We start from the raw sequence: 19,644 nt of genomic DNA on the forward strand, positions 1-19,644 counted from the left end.
AAGGAAGTTCATAATTCCATATTCTCTATCTTCCACATTGCATGTAAAAATATATATATATTTTTGTCCATCATTACCTGATTAGGAAAAATTTTAATTTGAGCACCATGTTTAAACAACCGGTGTCGAAAAAGTAAAAAGTCCTCTGCTCCGATTGAATTGCGCTGGAATACTGCAATCATCTTACTGTCCTGGAAAACCGCACTTAGCTGGTTACATAGAAATCGCTCGTATAAGTTCTCCTAAAGATAAGACATCACATTTATCACACAAATACCTGCATTTAGCCGAAAAAGAATGTAATTTTTATACATTAAAGAGTATATAAACTTTTCCTCCTATCAGAGAATGCTGCCAGACCTTGTTCACTTATATGAGAGGAGTGCGTACAGTAATCTTTCAGCAAGCCTTTTCAAGCTTTGTGCAACTTTTTGGAAGCCTTCCAGTTTCAATTTGGGAATGTGAAATAGATCCTATTTGGAGTGCTGTCACTTTAAACAAACTGTTAGCAGGTTTAAACAGGCTTCAGGTCTTTTTTAATTTTGTTCTAGTTGCATGCAGCACTTTGTCCCATCTATGTGGTCTTCAAGCCAAGCCAGTGTGGTTGTCAGCACATTCCCTCCCCCTCACCGCTGTCAGACCACAAAGATAGCAAGGAGACGAATAACTACGGAGTCTTGATTGAGGGAGCTTGTTTGTTGTCAGGGGAGGAGCTGTGTCAGTTCCTCTGTTGTACCTTATTTTTCATTGGTGCCAGGACACTGGTGGCAACAACCTTGGTTGCCAGGTCACAGGTAGCTAGGCTGCACAGAATGCTTTGTTTCTAGGACTCAGGTAGCCTGGCTGCACAGAATGCTTTGTTGCTAGGACATAGGTAGCCGGGCTGCACAGCATCCTTCGTTGCTAGGACACAGGCAGCTGGACTGCACAGTATCCTTCATTGCTAGGACACAGGCAGCTGGACTGCACAGCATCCTTCATTGCTAGGATGCAGGCAACAGAGCTGCAAAGCATTCTTTGTTGCTAGGACGCAGGCAGCCGAGCTGAACAGCATCCTTTGTTGCTAGGACGCAGGCAGCCAAGCTGCACAGCATCCTTTGTTGCTAGGACGCAGGCAGCCGGGCTGCACAGCATCCTTTATAGCCAGGACGCAGGCAGCTGGACTGCACAACATCCTTTATAGCTAGGACACATGCAGCAAGGCTGCACAACATCCTTTAGGCCCCATGCACACGGGACGTTTTTAACGCCGCTGTAAGCAGCGTCAGGCGTTTTCTTTTTGCAGCCTAAAAACGCCCCTCCATGTTATTCTATGGCCTCATGCACACTCAGACGTTTTTGAGCTGTAAGTGGCTTAGACGTTTTTAGGCTGCAACAAGAACCCACCACCTGCGCGTTCTGAGGACCAGCGTTACAGCGTTAAAAACGCCTGACGCTGCTAAAAGCTGAATAACTTTGCTATAACGTTGCTTAACGTGCGTTAAGCCACGTTATACGTTTTTTTTTCTTCTATTCAAAATCAATGGTTCCCTATGGGATCCTATTGATTTGAATGGAGGTCGCACCGCAACACCGCAAGTCGGATCCGACTTGCGGGGTGACTTGCGCTGTGGGAATCTTGAGGGGGAACGCCACGCCAAAATGGGAAAAAACGGCGTGGGGTCCCCCCCAGGGTTCCAAACCAGGCCCTTCGGGTCTGTTATGGAATTTGAGGGTAGCCCATGCCGAAAAAACGGCATGGGGTCCCCCCCCAAAATCCATACCAGACCCTTAACCGAGCATGCAGCCCGGCAGGCCAGGAAAGGGGAGGGGACGAGCGAGCGGCCCCACCCCCCCTGGACCACACCAGGCCACATGCCCTCAACATGGGGGGGTGTTGGTGCTTTGGGGCAGGGGGAGCTCTGCACCCCCCACCTCAAAGCACCTTGCCCCCATGTTGATGAGGTCAAGGGCCTCATCCCCACAACCCTGGCCGGTGGTTGTGGGGGTCTGCGGGCAGGGGGCTCATCGGAATCTGGAAGCCCCCTTTAACAAGGGGGCACCCCAGATCCCGGACCCCCTCCCTATGTGAATGGGTATGGGGTACACTGTACCCCTACCCATTCACCCCATAAAAGGCAGTGTATGGAAATAACGACAAGAGACGTTTTGGAAAGTTTATTAAAAATCTTCATCCGACTCTTCTTGTCTTCTCCTCTCCGGGGTCTTCTCCGGGGTCTTCTGCTCTTTTGCTGTCCGCCCTTCTTGTCTTCTCCTCTCCGGGGTCTTCTCCGGGGTCTTCTGCTCTTTTGCTGTCCCCCTCTTCTTGTGTTCTTGTCTCCGGGGTCTTCTGCTGTCCCCTCTTCTGCTGTCCTCTCTTCTTTTCTTCTCCTCTCCGGTCTTCTGCTCTTTTGCTGTCGGCTGTCGGCTGTCTTCTTCCTCCGGTCCTCCTCCTCCGACGACGTCTCCGCTGATTATGCCTATCTCCGGTCTCTTCAGCTTATTATATAGCCATTAGGGGCGTGGCCCCGATGATGTCATCTGGAGGCCCCGCCCCCTCATGTCACATATGACGTCATCTGTGACATGAGGGGGCGGGGTCTCCAGATGACGTCATCGGGGCCACGCCCCTAATGGCTATATAATAAGCTGAAGAGACCGGAGATAGGCATAATCAGCGGAGACGTCGTCGGAGGAGGACCGGAGGAAGAAGACAGCCGACAGCCGACAGCAAAAGAGCAGAAGACCGGAGAGGAGAAGAAAAGAAGAGAGGACAGCAGAAGAGGGGACAGCAGAAGACCCCGGAGACAAGAACACAAGAAGAGGGGGACAGCAAAAGAGCAGAAGACCCCGGAGAAGACCCCGGAGAGGAGAAGACAAGAAGGGCGGACAGCAAAAGAGCAGAAGACCCCGGAGAAGACCCCGGAGAGGAGAAGACAAGAAGAGTCGGATGAAGATTTTTAATAAACTTTCCAAAACGTCTCTTGTCGTTATTTCCATACACTGCCTTTTATGGGGTGAATGGGTAGGGGTACAGTGTACCCCATACCCATTCACATAGGGAGGGGGTCCGGGATCTGGGGTGCCCCCTTGTTAAAGGGGGCTTCCAGATTCCGATGAGCCCCCTGCCCGCAGACCCCCACAACCACCGGCCAGGGTTGTGGGGATGAGACCCTTGTCCTCATCAACATGGGGGCAAGGTGCTTTGAGGTGGGGGGTGCAGAGCTCCCCCTGCCCCAAAGCACCAACACCCCCCCATGTTGAGGGCATGTGGCCTGGTGTGGTCCAGGGGGGGTGGGGCCGCTCGCTCGTCCCCTCCCCTTTCCTGGCCTGCCGGGCTGCATGCTCGGATAAGGGTTTGGTATGGATTTTGGGGGGGAACCCATGCCGTTTTTTCGGCATGGGGCTACCCTCAAATTCCATAACAGACCCGAAGGGCCTGGTTTGGAACCCTGGGGGGGACCCCCACGCCGTTTTTTTCCCATTTTGGCGTGGAGTTCCCCCTCAAGATTCTCACAGCGCAAGTCGGATCCGACTTGCGGTGCGACCTCCATTCAAATCAATAGGCTCCCATAGGGAACCATTGATTTTGAATGGAAGAAAAAAAAACGCTGCTAAAAGCAACGTGTCAAAACGTGCTATAACGCCAATGGAAAAAGCTACTGAAAGCACGTTTTTACAGCTGCTTTTTCCGGCGTCAGAACTAACTTTGACGTACGTTTTTTCTAACGCCCCGTGTGCATGGGGCCTTATAGCTAGGACTCATGCAGCAAGGCTGCACAACATCCTTTATAGCTAGGACTCAGGCAGCAAGGCTGCACAACATCCTTTATAGCTAGGACTCAGGCAGCAAGGCTTCACACAGCTCACAGGAACAGAGCTGAGGCTATCAATCAGCTGGAGATCCCTCCCCTGTCATAATTTTTCTCTTGGTGTCAGGAAAACTTGTCAGAAGTGTTTCATGCTGATAGAGGGAGGAAGCAGCAGACAGAAATTACACTTTGTGTCCTGGATAAAGACAAGTACACACTATAAAAGGATATGCTTTGTTAAAATTTCACATCTGAGGTTTACAACCACTTTATGTAGGGGGATGGCATACTGACTCAAATTTCATTCACTTGTAGTGGACTTTATTTAGTCCACCCAAGCAATTTACAATAGGTCATACTTTTCTGCAACACTACTCTTACAGCATCTTACCTGTATGGCCTTCCTGGCACTACACAGCTTTGGAAAAATCTTCCTAATTGGCATGAGACCCTCATTCATTTAAGATCCACATTCTAGCATAAAATGCTTTGACCAACTGTGCAAATGCAGGAAGAAGGGATCCCAATAATTGAAAATGAACTTTAAGTGCACTAGCCCTTTAAAGGATTCCCTGGTGGCATGCCGTCTTTCAACCTGGAAGTACTTCAAAGGGGGCAGGGTGGTGGTTAAGGCTTTTTTTTTTTTAACCACTTGCCTACCGTGCACTTAAACCCCCTTCCCATCCAGAAAAATTTTCAGCTTTCAGCGCTCTCACACTTTGAATGACAATTGCGCGGTCATGCTACACTGTACCCATATGAAATTTTTATCATTTTTTTCACACAAATAGAGCTTTCTTTTGGTGGTATTTATTCATCTCTGGGTTTTTTATTTTTTACAAAAAAAAAGAATAAAGACAGAAAAGTTTGAAAAAAAAAAAAAGTTTTTCTTATTTTCTGCGAGTAAATTTTGAAAATAAATTTTTCTCCTTCACTGATGTGCGCTGATGAGGCGGCACTGATGGGCACTGATAGGCTGCACTGATGGGCACTGATGAGGTGGCACTTATTGACACTGATGAGGTGGCACTTATGGGCACTGATGAGGAGGTACTAATATGCCGCACTGATGAGCACTGATAGGCGGCATTGATAGGCGGCACTGATGAGCACTGATAGGCGGCACTGATGAGCACTGAGAGGTGGTACTGCTGGGCACTGAGAGGTGGCACTGAGAGGTGGCACTGCTGGGCACAGAGGCGGCACTGAGAGGCGGCACTGATGGGCACTGGCAGATGGCACTGGACACTGACGGGTGGCACTGAGCGGCACTGATTGGCAGCACCATCAGTGCCCACAATCAGTGCCCATAGTGCTGCCAGTCAGTGCTCATCAGTGCCTAGATGAGCAGGCACTGATGGGCACTGACTAGCAGCACTATGGGCACTGATTGTGGGCATTGATGGGGGGCACTGATGGCGGGCACTGTGGGCACTGATGGGGGGGCACTGTGTGTGTGTTTTTACCTTTAGTAATCAGGGCACTGGTGATCAGTGCCCTGATTACATTCTCCTGTGTCCCCGGCGCTGTGAGGCTCCCCCTCCTTCCTCACACTGCAGGCTCCGTGTGAGGAAGGAGCGCCGGCGATGAAAGATGATCTCATATGTTTACATATGAGATCATCGCTCATTGGACGGCCCGATCACGTGGTGAATGGCCGCTGTGATTGGCCATTCACCACGATCTGTGATCGGCCGTGTCACGGCTGACACAGATTTTCCCCGCAGCACGCTCGCGGGAGCGCGCTGGGGGCGTGTCACTGGGAGGCCGTTTAAAAACGGCCTCCCGAAAATTCGAGTCCGCGCTGCAGCCGTATATAGGCTGTAGCGCGGATGGGAGGAAGTTAAGTTGCAACAAAGAATTTCTTGAACTCCTGTCGAGGGACAGTGCCTAGGATAAACTGATGCCATTAGTCTGCAGCGGGCAATAGGAATAATTCCCGCAGTCCCCTTTTACCCAGTGATCATTTAGGATGGCAACATTGTTAACAAGTCACAAAATTAGAGGCTGCAGTGGGGGGGCTGGCCTGTGTAAGGCTCCTTTCACACAATAGGTCCGATTAGGTACGCCTGACTGTTTTTCAGGCAGACCCGATCGGACCACTTATTGTCCTTTATAGAGAGGCGGATGTCAGAGGACATTTGTCCGCTGACACCTGCCTGGCATCTGATCCGACAAAAACCGCTGAAAAAAAAAAAAAAAGTATGGCGATACATTCGCCATTGGTCCAGAGGGTCGGATCGGATGAAAACGGACAGGTTGTCTGTTTTCATCCGATATCCCCATAGAGGAAAGCAGGACTCTGACAGGTCAGTCTCTACACAGAGAGCGGAGATGGACCTGTCATCCACCTGCTCAGCGAATAAGAGTCCGTCAAAACGGATCCACTCAGTGTGAAAAGGGGCCTTCGTGACATTCGTGTACACAGCCAAGAACTACGCTGTCAGGTGAACACACTGCAACAGTGTGATGTAGAGGCTTGAAAAGTCACAATAGAGGGTGAAAAAAGCATTTAGGGCAATAATCACATTGATGCACACTAAAGACAAATATTTAGTGTTGCCTTTAAAAACTATTCGTTTCACCCTTTGGGAAGCACAGTAGATTATTTGAGGTGAGTTCATAGCGTTAGCTACACAAGCTAAGAAGAAACAACTCAAACCCAAGAAATATGGACGAGACACCTTACAATGTTTGAACTGCTATGTACGCATACCACATCTCAAAGACACTTGGATTTCTCAAACTTACACAATGTTAGCAGGAAAGGCCCCCCAGCACAGTAGATTCAGCATGGGTTGCATGGGAGAAAGATTTACAGACCTCCTTGACAGAGAGTGGGATACCAATCATGAATTATCTCTCTCCGTCTCCAAAACCTGCTGGAGATGTGGGAAAGCAGATGGCACCATGCTTCACATATGGTGGGAGTGGGAACATATTCAATCTCATTGGCAAGACGTGATGTTATTAAACAGGCTACCACTCTTACCTTAGACTTCACTCCTGCACAATACCTCCTACATCATAACTCTTTATCTAAGAAAGTATACTATAGATCACTGACTATGTATACGGTGAACGCAGCAAAACTCTGTATCCCGGTACTCTGGCGCTCCACTAGTGTCCCGACCATTAGAGAGTGGTTTATTAGACTAGCCAAGATAGAAGAAATGGAAGAACTTATCCACATCTCACAGGAACGCATGCATATATTTACGATAACTAGGTCGCCTTGGGCGATTCAAACAGTATGGCCTCTCGTAATGCTCTGAACGCGGTAGTGGATATTGAAATAATTCTGATATTTAATCTAGAAGAGAGAATGAATGTAGCTACAGGTGAGCACACATCCAAGGCTCGATAACAAACTGACTCCATGGAGCTCTCCTCCTCCTTTCCCCTCCCTTCCACTCCCCCCTCTTTTTTTTTTTCTCTCTTCCTATCCTCTACACTTCTACCTTTGTAGGGCTCCCCCCTCTCATATAATATACGGTACATATCAGGTTTGGCATTTGATCTACATTGAAGATGCCGCACATTGCCGGTTTTTGAAACATGTCGCAACAATAATATGTCTTTTCCTGCTTGTTAAATGCCTCACTTCGTTACTACGTATGTCAGAGAACTTTGCCGAGCATATGTAACAACTTTACTGTATGTACTCTTTTTGTATATGTTTAATGAACAATTTATGGAAAAAAAAAAATATTAGTTATCATTCAAGGAATGGTTTGCTGTAATATTTAAAAGAGTATGTCCAGCCAAAATGTTTTTTTGATAGAGTGAAGAGTTAGAACCCATGTCAGGTATTTGAAATGCTATCTGGGGCTCTGACAAAAGTATTACTTCCGACATAAGGATTGCTTTACCAAAGGCAAAAATACTGTGCACTGCAAAGGCAGTTGTTTTAGATCAGTGTTCTCCAAACTGTGGCCTGCGGGCCGAATGCGTCCCTTTGCTCGCATTAATGCTTGGGACACTATTTTTCCCCATTGATAAAAAGGTACTGTTCCTCCCACTGACACCAATGATGGGGAACTTTTCCACCGCTGATTCAAGGCCCTATTCCTTCCACCAACACCAATGATGGGGCACTATTCCTCCCACCGACACCAATGATGGGGCACCATTTCTTCCACCGACACCAATGATGGGGCACCATTCCTCCCACCGACACCAATGATGGGGCACTATTCCTTCCACCGACATCAATGATGGGGCACTATTCCTTCCACCGACACCAATGATGGGGCCGAATTCCTTCCACCAACACCAATGATGGGGCCGAATTCCTTCCACCAACACCAATGATGGGGCCGAATTCCTTCCACCAACACCAATGATGGGGGCCGAATTCCTTCCACCAACACCAATGATGGGGCCGAATTCCTTCCACCAACACCAATGATGGAGCACTATTCCTTCCACCAACAATGATGGGGCACTATTCCTTCCACCAACAATGATGGGGCACTATTCCTTCCACCAACAATGATGGGGCACTATTCCTTCCACCAACACCAATGATGGGGCACCATTCCTTCAGCTGACACCAATGATGGGATACTATTCCTTCCACCAACACCAATGATGGGGCACTATTCCTTCCACCAACACCAACGATGGGACACTATTCCTTCCACCAACACCAACGATGGGACACTATTCCTTCCACCAACACCAACGATGGGACACTATTCCTCCCACCAACACCAATGATGGGGCACTATTCCTTCCACCAACACCAATGATGGGGCACTATTCCTCCCACTGACACCAATGATGGGGCACTATTCCTTCCACCAACAATGATGGGGCACTATTCCTTCCACCATTAATGATGGGACACTATTCCTTCCACCAACACCAACGATGGGACACTATTCCTTCCACCAACACCAACGATGGGACACTATTCCTTCCACCAACACCAATGATGGGGCACTATTCCTCCCACTGACACCAATGATGGGGCACTATTCCTCCCACTGACACCAATGATGGGGCACTATCCCTTCCAGTGAGTGATTAAATAAGTGTCAGCGCTGCTCAATAAATTCTTGTGTTCCCATAGAATTATAAATTCATAAATTATACCTTTGTGGAATTATATAATAAAGTGCAATATGCAATATGATGTGCAAATTATATCCTTGTGTAAACATAATAATAATAATAATAATAAAGTGCAATATGCCATACAGTGTTCATAAACAAAATAAAGCAAAAATAGGACCATTCATTACAGTCTGTGAGTCTAAAAAACAAACAGTCTCTAAACTTAGGGAAAAAAATGCTCAGTGCTTCTTGCTCCTTTTCTTAAGTGATTGATTTCAAAAAGTGCTCAAAATCCTCTTCACAGTTATTGAACAGGTGCTTGCACACAGTGCTCCCCTCAGTTCCCCACTCACCAGATATTCAAGAAAAAAACGCCTATCACAGCTTAAAGATGGTTGGTGGAGACTGTAAATACTCCTGCTGTAATGCAGGTGAGGTAAGGACTTGGCTCTGGAATCCTTGGGTAACCTTTAATAATTCTCCCCATAAGCATAAAAAAGAGAGATCTCCATAGTGAGGTACCTTCCAACTTCTTTATTGTTAAAAACGAAAAACACACTTACAGAAATGCAGACAAATGAGCGCCTTAATGATTTCCTGGTGGTGGACGCTGCTTCCGCGTTCCAACCACCGGATCTGACGTCGTACGTGTGGGCAACGGCTTGACGCGTTTCGCTCCTCCAATCAGAGCGTTATCAAAAGCTTTTCAAGATAAAGATGCAGAACGCGGAAAAAGAGCACTTTTTGAAATAAATCACTTAAGGAGCAAGAAGCACTAAGCATTTTTTCCCCTGAATTTAGAGGCTTTTTTATACTCCGACTGTAATGAATGGTCCTATTTTTGCTTTATTTTGTTTATGAACACTGTATGGAATATTGCACTTTATTATTATTATTAGTATATGTTTACACAAGGATATAATTTGCACATCATATTGCATATTGAACTTTATTATATGATTGCACAAAGGTATAATTTAAGAATTTATAATTATATGGGAACACAAGAATTTATTGAGCAGCGCTGACACTTATTTAATCACTCACTTAAAAGGTACACCTCCTTTTTGCCTAGCTGCAGCTCAAAATTATTTATTGATATTTATGATTATTTAAAATGTAATATTTATATAGGTTGATTTTCACCATAAGCGCAGGTACTATCCCTTCCACCAATGATGGGGCACTATTCCTTCCACCAAGTGCAATGATGCGGCACTATGCCTCCCACTAATATCAATAAGGCTGCGTTATTCCACCCACTGATACCAACAATGGGGCTAAATTTCCCCCTTCCACTGACCACCATGTCTGGGGCATTGTTTACTATCACTGACAACAGGACATTTTCTACTTCCACTGGCCACAGTCCAGCCCCCTAAAGTCTAAAGGACAATAAACTGGCCCCTTGTTTGGAAAGTTTGGAGACCCCTGCTCTAGATCTTAGTAGAGGGGAAGCTCTGCTGATTTCTATTATCCAATCATATGCAAGCAAAACTGCTGTTTTCTTTTTTTTTTTTTTTTTTTTTTTAATTCTTCTTGCATGTGATTGGGTATTCTTTTCAAAGTGAAGCTTTACTTCATTTAGTAAGCTCTGGAGCAACTGCGCTTGCAGTGCACATTATATTTGCCTAGTGAATGTTTTATTAAACAACAAACTAGTGGAACTCTTTTACAGAAACACAGACAAAAAGGAATTTAAATAATTAAATTATTTTTGGCACGCTCTGATTTTTATTCACTTTCCATCTGGTGAAACCGTGAAGTGAGGGGAGATCCTTATCCACCATCTAAAACCAAACAAAAGCTGGACAAAAAACAAACAGCAATTCATTCCTATGAGCTTGCGGATGTAAGCGGATGATCATCTGATTACATCCATCTTCATTCATGGCTGTCCAGGTCCATTTTTTCAAACCTAATAGGCCGAGTCTTAGATGGATCTGAACAGATGTAAACAGATGCCATCTGTTTATGTCTGTTTTAGGCAAGAAACACTTTTTGATTATACGTTTGTAACTTATGATTCGTTTCTTCAACAACTAAAACATAAAATGGATGCAATAAAGGATGTAAACTGAACTGAAGTGCAAACTGATCTAAATTGAACTGAACTCAGATATATGGAGTGATGTAAACTGATGTAACCTGAATCAGTATCCGTTTGGTTTTCTTTCTTAGCAAAACAGACTGAACTGATGACACCTGTGTGAAAGGATCCTAAAGGCTCTTTCACACAGCCCGTCCGTCCGGACGGACTCCGTTTATCTCAGCGGGGGATCGATCCGCCGATCCCCCGCTGAGCAGGAGGATGACAGCTGTTCTCCGCACTGTGTGCGGAGATACAGCTGTCAATTTCCCATACATCTCTATGGGGGAATCGGATGGAACGGACCATCGGTCCGTTCTCATTCGATTCCATTCGATCCGATCGAAGGATGGAAAATAGGGTTTCCCTTCGTCCAGATTTGACGGATCGGATGTCAGCGGACATGTCTCCGCTGACATCCGATGCCCCATAGGGATGCATGGGGGGACCGTTCAGATCCGCCAAAATAAAGGAAAGGGGCCTAAGGCTAGATGAGGGGCAGTAAAAATGGCTCATCCATGTGTTTTAACACCCCCCAACAACTACTCTAAACTATCTAATCAGTATTTTTACCAGAGAAGGTTTAGGATCCCAGAAATGCAGAATTTTGAGGCGGGAGTGTTTTTTTTATCTGTACAGAAACTTCTGAATGCATGCAGAATAAGGGGTTGGTGTTCAGGCTAAGCTGAACGTTCATGGTTAGGTTGTGAGGCTCATTTTAGATGATATGTTAAGGGTTAAACTGACTTATAACAGTGGGATCTGCCAATGTCAGACTAGACTAATCAGTGACTGTAGCTAACTGGCTGTGACTGCGGATCGATTAAAAAATTACCAACATGTCCCTTTGACAGAAGTTGATTAAAAAATCCACTTCGGGCAACCAGGGAAGACCACACACTGATTAAACTTTAACTGGTCCCTGCAGGACTGGCTGAACTTCAATCTATCAATGTATCGGTGTAAACACGGTGCTAAGGAGAGTGCTAAGGTCTTGCATTGAGGAAAAGTTAAAGGGTAACTCCACTTTCGTGGGGGGAAAAAACAATATAGCGTATACAATTGCGACACAAATCATATTGTACAAAGAGCAAATGTCTCCTGCGCTTAAGGGGTGGCCTTGCGGCTGGTATCTGGAAAATGCGATTCAGGTCAAATTGTAGTAAATTCAGGCTGTGCTGCCACTCTCAACGGGTCGTGGTAACCCAAAGAAGATACTGGAAAAGAGAAATGGACAGAGTCTGATGAAGGGGGAACACCCCGAAACGCGTAAGCGGTTTTTTGGAGGCCTACATCCTTCCACAGCCTGCGGCAGCTGAGGATGCCCAGTGGAGACCCCTGGTGGTCCCTCATTGCTTATTGCCCGTGTTTCATAATCATTTTGTGAGTATAATGTGTATACATGTCTATTACAATAAATTGTTTTAAAGATAATGCGCTAGGCTGGTGTGCCCTCTGTACAAATCATATTGTAATTGAACGTTATTAAAAATTACCTTTCCTTTTCAATCTGCAGCTGTTGTAATTTTCTGGAAATGCAATGTAATATGGCTACCAGGAGTTGTTCTGTACACAGAATGTATACTGATCACACTATTCATATTGGAGCTCAGTACCGGGAGCGTTACACTAGGGTTCCTGGTGCTGAAAATAGATACCTCATTTTTACATACCTGCCTAAAGATCTTTTAATAGCTTACATTTACCTTTCCAGCATCTTCGAGCTTAAGCCTTGGTTTGAAACACCTGTCGTTGGTAGGTTTAGGTGGAATATACTTTGTGAGTGCCATAATCTTTTGCCTCTCAAAGTGCATGGCCTTTTTATGACGGGTAACTGCTTTGGAGCCATGGCGGACGCACTGGAAGGATGGAAGCCAGGCTGAGAAAAAAAAAAAAAAAAGAAAATACTATTAATTCATTAAACACGGTTTTAGATACTGCAGAGTAAAGAGTGTTTGTGTTGGAAAAGCAGATTACATGTAACCAATGCCCAGCCACTACACGTCTGAATCCAGGGAGTGAGCATGTTACTGTATAATTAAAGCTAATCAAAATATTGAATACCCCTCATCATGGTGGAAACCAACAAAAATGTGAACGCAAGAGCAAAGATTCACAATGTCATTCAATTATTCAAAATGGTGGAGCTGCTCCTTTAAATGATGTCCAGAGAGTACATAGCATCTATGAATTAAAATAGAAGGGGGGGCTTCTAATAGTCTACTATTTGTATGGCGTTAGACGAAAATGTAAACTAAATGCGCTCACCTTATAAGGTTGCTGAATAACACTATATACTGCAATCAGCTACAGGCATGTGAGAGATCTCATGCAGTGCGACTATATATACAGTATCTCACAAAAGTCAGTAAACCCCTCACATTTTTTGTAAATACAGGTCCCTCTCAAAAATTAGCATATTGTGATAAAGTTCATTATTTTCTGTAATGTACTGATAAACATTAGACTTTCATATATTTTAGATTCATTACACACAACTGAAGTAGTGCAAGCCTTTTATTGTTTTAATATTGATGATTTTGGCATACAGCTCATGAAAAAACAAAATTCCTATCTAAAAAAATTATGAAAAGGTTCTCTAAACGAGCTATTAACCTAATCATCTGAATCAACTAATTAACTCTAAACACCTGCAAAAGATTCCTGAGGCTTTTAAAAACTCCCAGCCTGGTTCATTACTGAAAACTGCAATCATGGGTAAGACTGCCGACCTGACTGCTGTCCAGAAGGCCATCATTGACACCCTCAAGCAAGAGGGTAAGACACAGAAAGAAATTTCTGAACGAATAGGCTGTTCCCAGAGTGCTGTATCAAGGCACCTCAGTGGGAAGTCTGTGGGAAGGAAAAAGTGTGGCAGAAAACGCTGCACAACGAGAAGAGGTGACCGGACCCTGAGGAAGATTGTGGAGAAGGACCGATTCCAGACCTTGGGGGACCTGTGGAAGCAGTGGACAGAGTCTGGAGTAGAAACATCTAGAGCCACCGTGTACAGGCGTGTGCAGGAAATGGGCTACAGGTGCCGCATTCCCCAGGTCAAGCCACTTTTGAACCAGAAACAGTGGCAGAAGCGCCTGACCTGGGCTACAGAGAAGCAGCACTGGACTGTTGCTCAGTGGTCCAAAGTACTTTTTTCGGATGAAAGCAAATTGTGCATGTCATTCGGAAATCAAGGTGCCAGAGTCTGGAGGAAGACTGGGGAGAGGGAAATGCCAAAATGCCTGAAGTCCAGTGTCAAGTACCCACAGTCAGTGATGGTCTGGGGTGCCATGTCAGCTGCTGGTGTTGATCCACTGTGTTTTATCAAGGGCAGGGTCAATGCAGCTAGCTATCAGGAGATTTTGGAGCACTTCATGCTTCCATCTGCTGAAAAGCTTTATGGAGATGAAGATTTCATTTTTCAGCACGACCTGGCACCTGCTTACAGTGCCAAAACCACTGGTAAATGGTTTACTGACCATGGTATTACTGTGCTCAATTGGCCTGCCAACTCTCCTGACCTGAACCCCATAGAGAATCTGTGGGATGTTGTGAAGAGAAAGTTGAGAGACGCAAGACCCAACACTCTGGATGAGCTCAAGGCCGCTATCGAAGCATCCTGGGCCTCCATAACACCTCAGCAGTGCCACAGGCTGATTGCCTCCATGCCACGCCACATTGAAGCAGTCATTTCTGCAAAAGGATTCCCGACCAAGTATTGAGTGCATAACTGAACATAATTATTTGAAGGTTGACTTTTTTTGTATTAAAAACACCTTTTTTTTTTATTGGTCGGATGAAATATGCTAATTTTTTGAGATAGGAATTTTGGGTTTTCCTGAGCTGTATGCCAAAATCATCAATATTAAAACAATAAAAGGCTTGCACTACTTCAGTTGTGTGTAATAAATCTAAAATATATGAAAGTCTAATGTTTATCAGTACATTACAGAAAATAATGAACTTTATCACTATATGATCATTTTTTGAGAGGGACCTGTATTCTATCTTTTCATGTGACAACACTGAAGAAATGACACTTTGCTACAATGTAAAGTAGTGAGTGTACAGCTTGTATAACAGTGTAAATTTGCTGTTCCCTCAAAATAACTCAACACACAGCCATTAATGTCTAAACCGCTGGAAAGAAAAGTGAGTACACCCCTAAATGAAAATATCTGAATTGGGCCAAAGTGTCAATATTTTGTGTTGGCACCATTATTTTCCAGCACTGCTTTAACCCTCTTGGGCATGGAGTTCACCAGAGCTTCACAGGTTGCCACTGGAGCCCTCTTTTACCCCTCCATGACTACATCACGGAGCTGGTGGATGTTAGATAGCATGCACTCCTCCACCTTCCATTTGAGGATGCCCCACAGATGTTCAATAGGGTTTAGGTCTGGAGACATGCTTGGCCAGTCCATCACCTTTACCTTCAGCTTCTTTAGCAAGGCAGTGGTCACCTTGGAGGTGTTTTTCCAGACGTTATCGTGTTGGAATACTGCCCTGCCACGCAGTCTCCGAAGGGAGGGGTTCATGCTCTGCTTCAGTATGTCACAGGACATGTTGGCATTCATGGTTTCCTCAATGAACTGTAGCTCCCCAGTGTCGGCAGCACTCATGCAGCCCCAGACCATGACACTCCCACCACCATGCTTGACTGTAGGCAAGACACACTTGTCTTTGTACTCCTCACCTGGTTGCCGCCACACACGCTTGACACCATCTGAACCAAATAAGTTTATATTGGTCTCATCAGACCACAGAACATGGTTCCAGTAACCCATGTCCTTAAGTCCCTTACACACGTACCGATCGTCGGCCGAACAATCGGCCGTCTTTTGTCCAGGGCTGTCCTGTCTGTTGAAAACTGCAAAAGACTGCACACGAATTTTGTCAGCCAACAACAGCCGACTGCAGAAGTGATGTCATGTGATGGTTAACTTTCCTTGTCTTTTTTCTTTTCTGAGCATGCCCAGTCTTGCTAATCTGCTGTCTGTTGGCCAAAATCAGTACTGACTGGCGAACAATCGGCCGTTCTGGTGTTAGCCAACAAAAATTTTAATGCCTGCACGACAGATTCTGTTCGGCCGAAAATGCGCTGTCGGCTGTCGGAAGCATCATACTAACAAGCCTACAATCGGCCGTCGGCCGACAATCGCTACATGTGTACGGGGCTTTAGTCTGATAGTCTTCAGCTGTTTGCGGACTTTCTTGTGCATCATCTTTAGAAGAGGCTTCCTTCTGGGACGACAGCCATGCAGACCAATTTGATGTGGTGTGCAGCGTATGGTCTGAGCACTGACAGGCTGACCCCCCCCACTCCTTAAACCTCTGCAGCAATGCTGGCAGCACTCATATGTCTATTTCCCAAAAACAACCTCTGGATATGACGCTGAGCACGTGCACTCAGTTGGTCGACCATGGTGAGTCCTGTTCTGAGTGGAACCTGTCCTGTCAAACCGCTGTATGGTCTTGGCCACCATGCTGCAGCTCAGTTTCAGGGTCTTGGCAATCTTCCTATATAGCCTAGGCCATCTTTATGTAGAGCAACAATTTTTTTTTTCAGATCCTCATGAGGTGCCATGTTGAACTTCCAGTGACCAGAATGAGATTCCACCAAATTTAACACACCTGCTCCCCATTCACACCTGAGACCTTGTAACACTAACCAGTCACATCACATCGGGAAGAAAAAATGGCTAACTGGGCCCAGTTTGGATATTTTCACTTAGGAGTGTACTCACTTTTGTTGCCAGTGGTTTAGACATTAATGGCTGTGTGTTGAGTTATTTGGAGGGGACAGCAAATTTACGCTGTTATACAAGCTGTGCACTCACTACTTTACATTGTAGCAAAGTGTCATTTCTTAAGTGTTGTCACATGAAAAGGTATAATAAAATATTTACAAAAATGTGGGGGGTGTACTCACTTTTGTGAGATTCTGTATGCGCTGTCACAAGATCTCTAATATTTGTACGATGTGCCGGTGTCTCCTCTCATGCTCCCCCTTTGTGTACCGCACTCACCAGAAAGCTCTCCCCATGAGGGTGTATCCACAGCCCCAGTGGCTGTATGTTATCTCCCCTGTGTAAATGGATGACTGACACTCTCTGTTCTCATACTAAAGTTCCCCCCACAGTCTCATACATGTGTAGAAAATAAAACATCCTTAGCATAATTCCGTGGTGTAAATTTAATAGAAAAACTCTGGTAGTGCACTTGCATTCATCAAGTAAAAGCCAAGCAGTATAATATACAAAGAAACAGGTAGCTCGGGACGCTGATGTGCTCCACGGACTCAGAACCGGATGTGATGCAATGATGCTGTAGCTCCGCCCTACGTGTTCCGTCATTCAGACATCTAAGGGAAGCGGCAGACTTTTATTATATTGCTTTTTATGCATCTCACTTTTTTTCACTGAGTCACTATTATTGGTTTAAACCACATGCTTGTTTAATGTATTTAATTTTTGTAATTTTGCACTTGACTTTGGTATATGATCCATATATAGCATGTATTTCATTAGGCTTGGTATTATCAGCCACACATTTTTGTTTTTGTAACACACTGAATATTGCAATAAATACCCAGCACAAGCAGGGCCACACCCACTAATAATTTTAGCACAGATTTGTGGAGTGTACGACTAATAGTTGTCCTGTGGACAGATTCTCCCACCTGAGCTGTAGATCTCTGCAGCTCCTCCAGAGTTCCCATGGGCCTCTTGACTGCTTCTCTGATGAATGCTCTCCTTGCCCATCCTGTCAGTTTAGGTGGACGGCCATGTCTTGGTAGGTTTGCAGTTGTGCCATACTCTTTCCAATATCAGATGATGGATTGAACAGTGCTTTGTAAGATGTTTAAAGCTTGGGATATTTTTTTTTATAACCTAACCTTGCTATAAACCTCTCCACAACTTTATCCCTGACCTGTCTGGTGTGTTCCTTGGCCTTCATGATGCTGGTTGTTCACTAAGGTTCTCTAACAAACCTCAGAGGGCTTCACAGAACAGCTGCATTTATTCTGAGATTAAATTACACAGAGGTGCACTCTATTTACTAGTTAAGTGACTTCTGAAGGCAATTGGTTCCACTAGATTTTAGTTGGGGGTATCAAAGTAAAGAGGGCCGAATACAAATGCACACCACACTTTCACATATTTGTAAAAAATTTGAAAACCATTTATCATTTTCCTTCCACTTCACAATTATGTTCCACCTTTGTTGGTCTATCACATAAAATCCCAATAAAATACATTTACATCCGTTTTTTGGTTGTAACATGACAAAATGTGCAAAATTTCAAGGGGTATGAATACTTTTTCAAGGCACTGTACCTACCAAACAAATAAATTGCAATACAAGCTCTCATTATAGATGCTGGCAGTTCTGAGCCCTCCAGCAGTAAAGATGTTACTGGCCTGCCTCCCCCCTGAAGTTGAACTAGCCCACCTGCCTCCCTGCCCGAGCCGAGAAGACCCAACCAGGCCAAGCCAGGCTGGCCCACCTCCCCGCCCAAGCCAAGTGGACCAGACCCCCTCTTGAACACTCGCCCTCAATTTATTTTCACCCGCTAAATGCAAGCAGAGTGGAAATTTTGAGGACCATATATATGATCCTCAAAATGTGTATATATATATATATATATGATCCTCAAAATTCCAGTATATATATACATATATGTGATAGACCAACACAAAGTGGCACATCATTTTGATCCCAGGTCTCTCCATAAGGAGGACCTGTCATCCTTATTTCTATTAGCCTCCATTCACACTACTGCGACTTGTCAGCCTGACAAGTCGCGCTCCCTCGCAGTCCATTGAATAGTACAGGAGCCATTCTAATAGGAGCGACACAAGTCGCTCCGACTTAGAAAAAGGGTCCTGTACTACTTCGGGGCGACCTCGGAGCGACCTGCATAGACATTCATTATATGAAGTCCGTGCAAGTCACGCCGAAGTCGTGGTGCATGCGACTTCACAGGTTGCCCCCGAAGTCATGCTGCTGCAGTGTGAATGCGGTCTTAGCCCCCATTCACACTGGGGCGACGCTACTTCGCACCGCGACCTCCGAGGTCGCGGTGCGAGCAGCGCGCCGCTACCTCGGAGCGGCCGCCACGGACTTCGTAACATTGAAGTCTATGGCGGTCGCCTCCTGGTCGCCCCAAAGAAGCTCCGGACCCTTTTTCTGAGTCGGAGCGACTTGTGTCGCTCCTATCAGAACGGGTCCGCAGCTTCTCTATGGGAGGCGACCTGCGGCGACCTGTGAGGCGACCAGGTCGCCTCACAGGTCGCCCCAGTGTGAACCGAGGCTTACAAGTGATGTTTACTTTTTTTTAATAGGAATAAAAGGGTTTAAAAAAAATAAAAAATAAATGGACAGTATAAAAATAAAAAGAAAAATAAATAAGAAAAAAAAATTGTTTTAATTTCCCCCATCCCTCAGTGCTCGTGCGTAGAAGCGAATTCATATGCAAGTCACACACACACATATGTAAAACAGTATTTTTTATGTGTTATTTACTGAATGTATTTGGTGTTATCGACAAATACCGGATACAAGCGATAGTGAATTGACATTTTCGTCATCGTGTGCTTTAAATGATCACATGACCGACATAACGCATGTGATATGCTTTAGTGAATGGTGCCCATAAGTGTGATTTAAGTGTGTGTTCACAAAATGTGTAAAAGACAGAAC

At 45.2% G+C, this 19,644-nt stretch overlaps 1 protein-coding gene across 1 annotated transcript in view; it reads right to left on the reverse strand.

The window, feature by feature from the left end:
• Positions 1–19,644, reverse strand: part of MRPL10 (mitochondrial ribosomal protein L10) — a gene marked incomplete at its 5' end in the record, with an annotated part of 37,639 nt that overhangs the window by 17,593 nt on the left and 402 nt on the right. The window contains 2 exons of the mRNA XM_082272258.1: positions 78–242; positions 12,648–12,820. Coding sequence (XP_082128384.1) covers positions 78–242; positions 12,648–12,820 — 338 coding nt within the window. The remainder of the gene's footprint in view (positions 1–77; positions 243–12,647; positions 12,821–19,644) is intronic.

This window comes from Pelophylax lessonae, assembly GCF_965119305.1.
Source record: "Pelophylax lessonae genome assembly, chromosome: 11".
Classification (NCBI taxonomy): domain Eukaryota; kingdom Metazoa; phylum Chordata; class Amphibia; order Anura; family Ranidae; genus Pelophylax; species Pelophylax lessonae.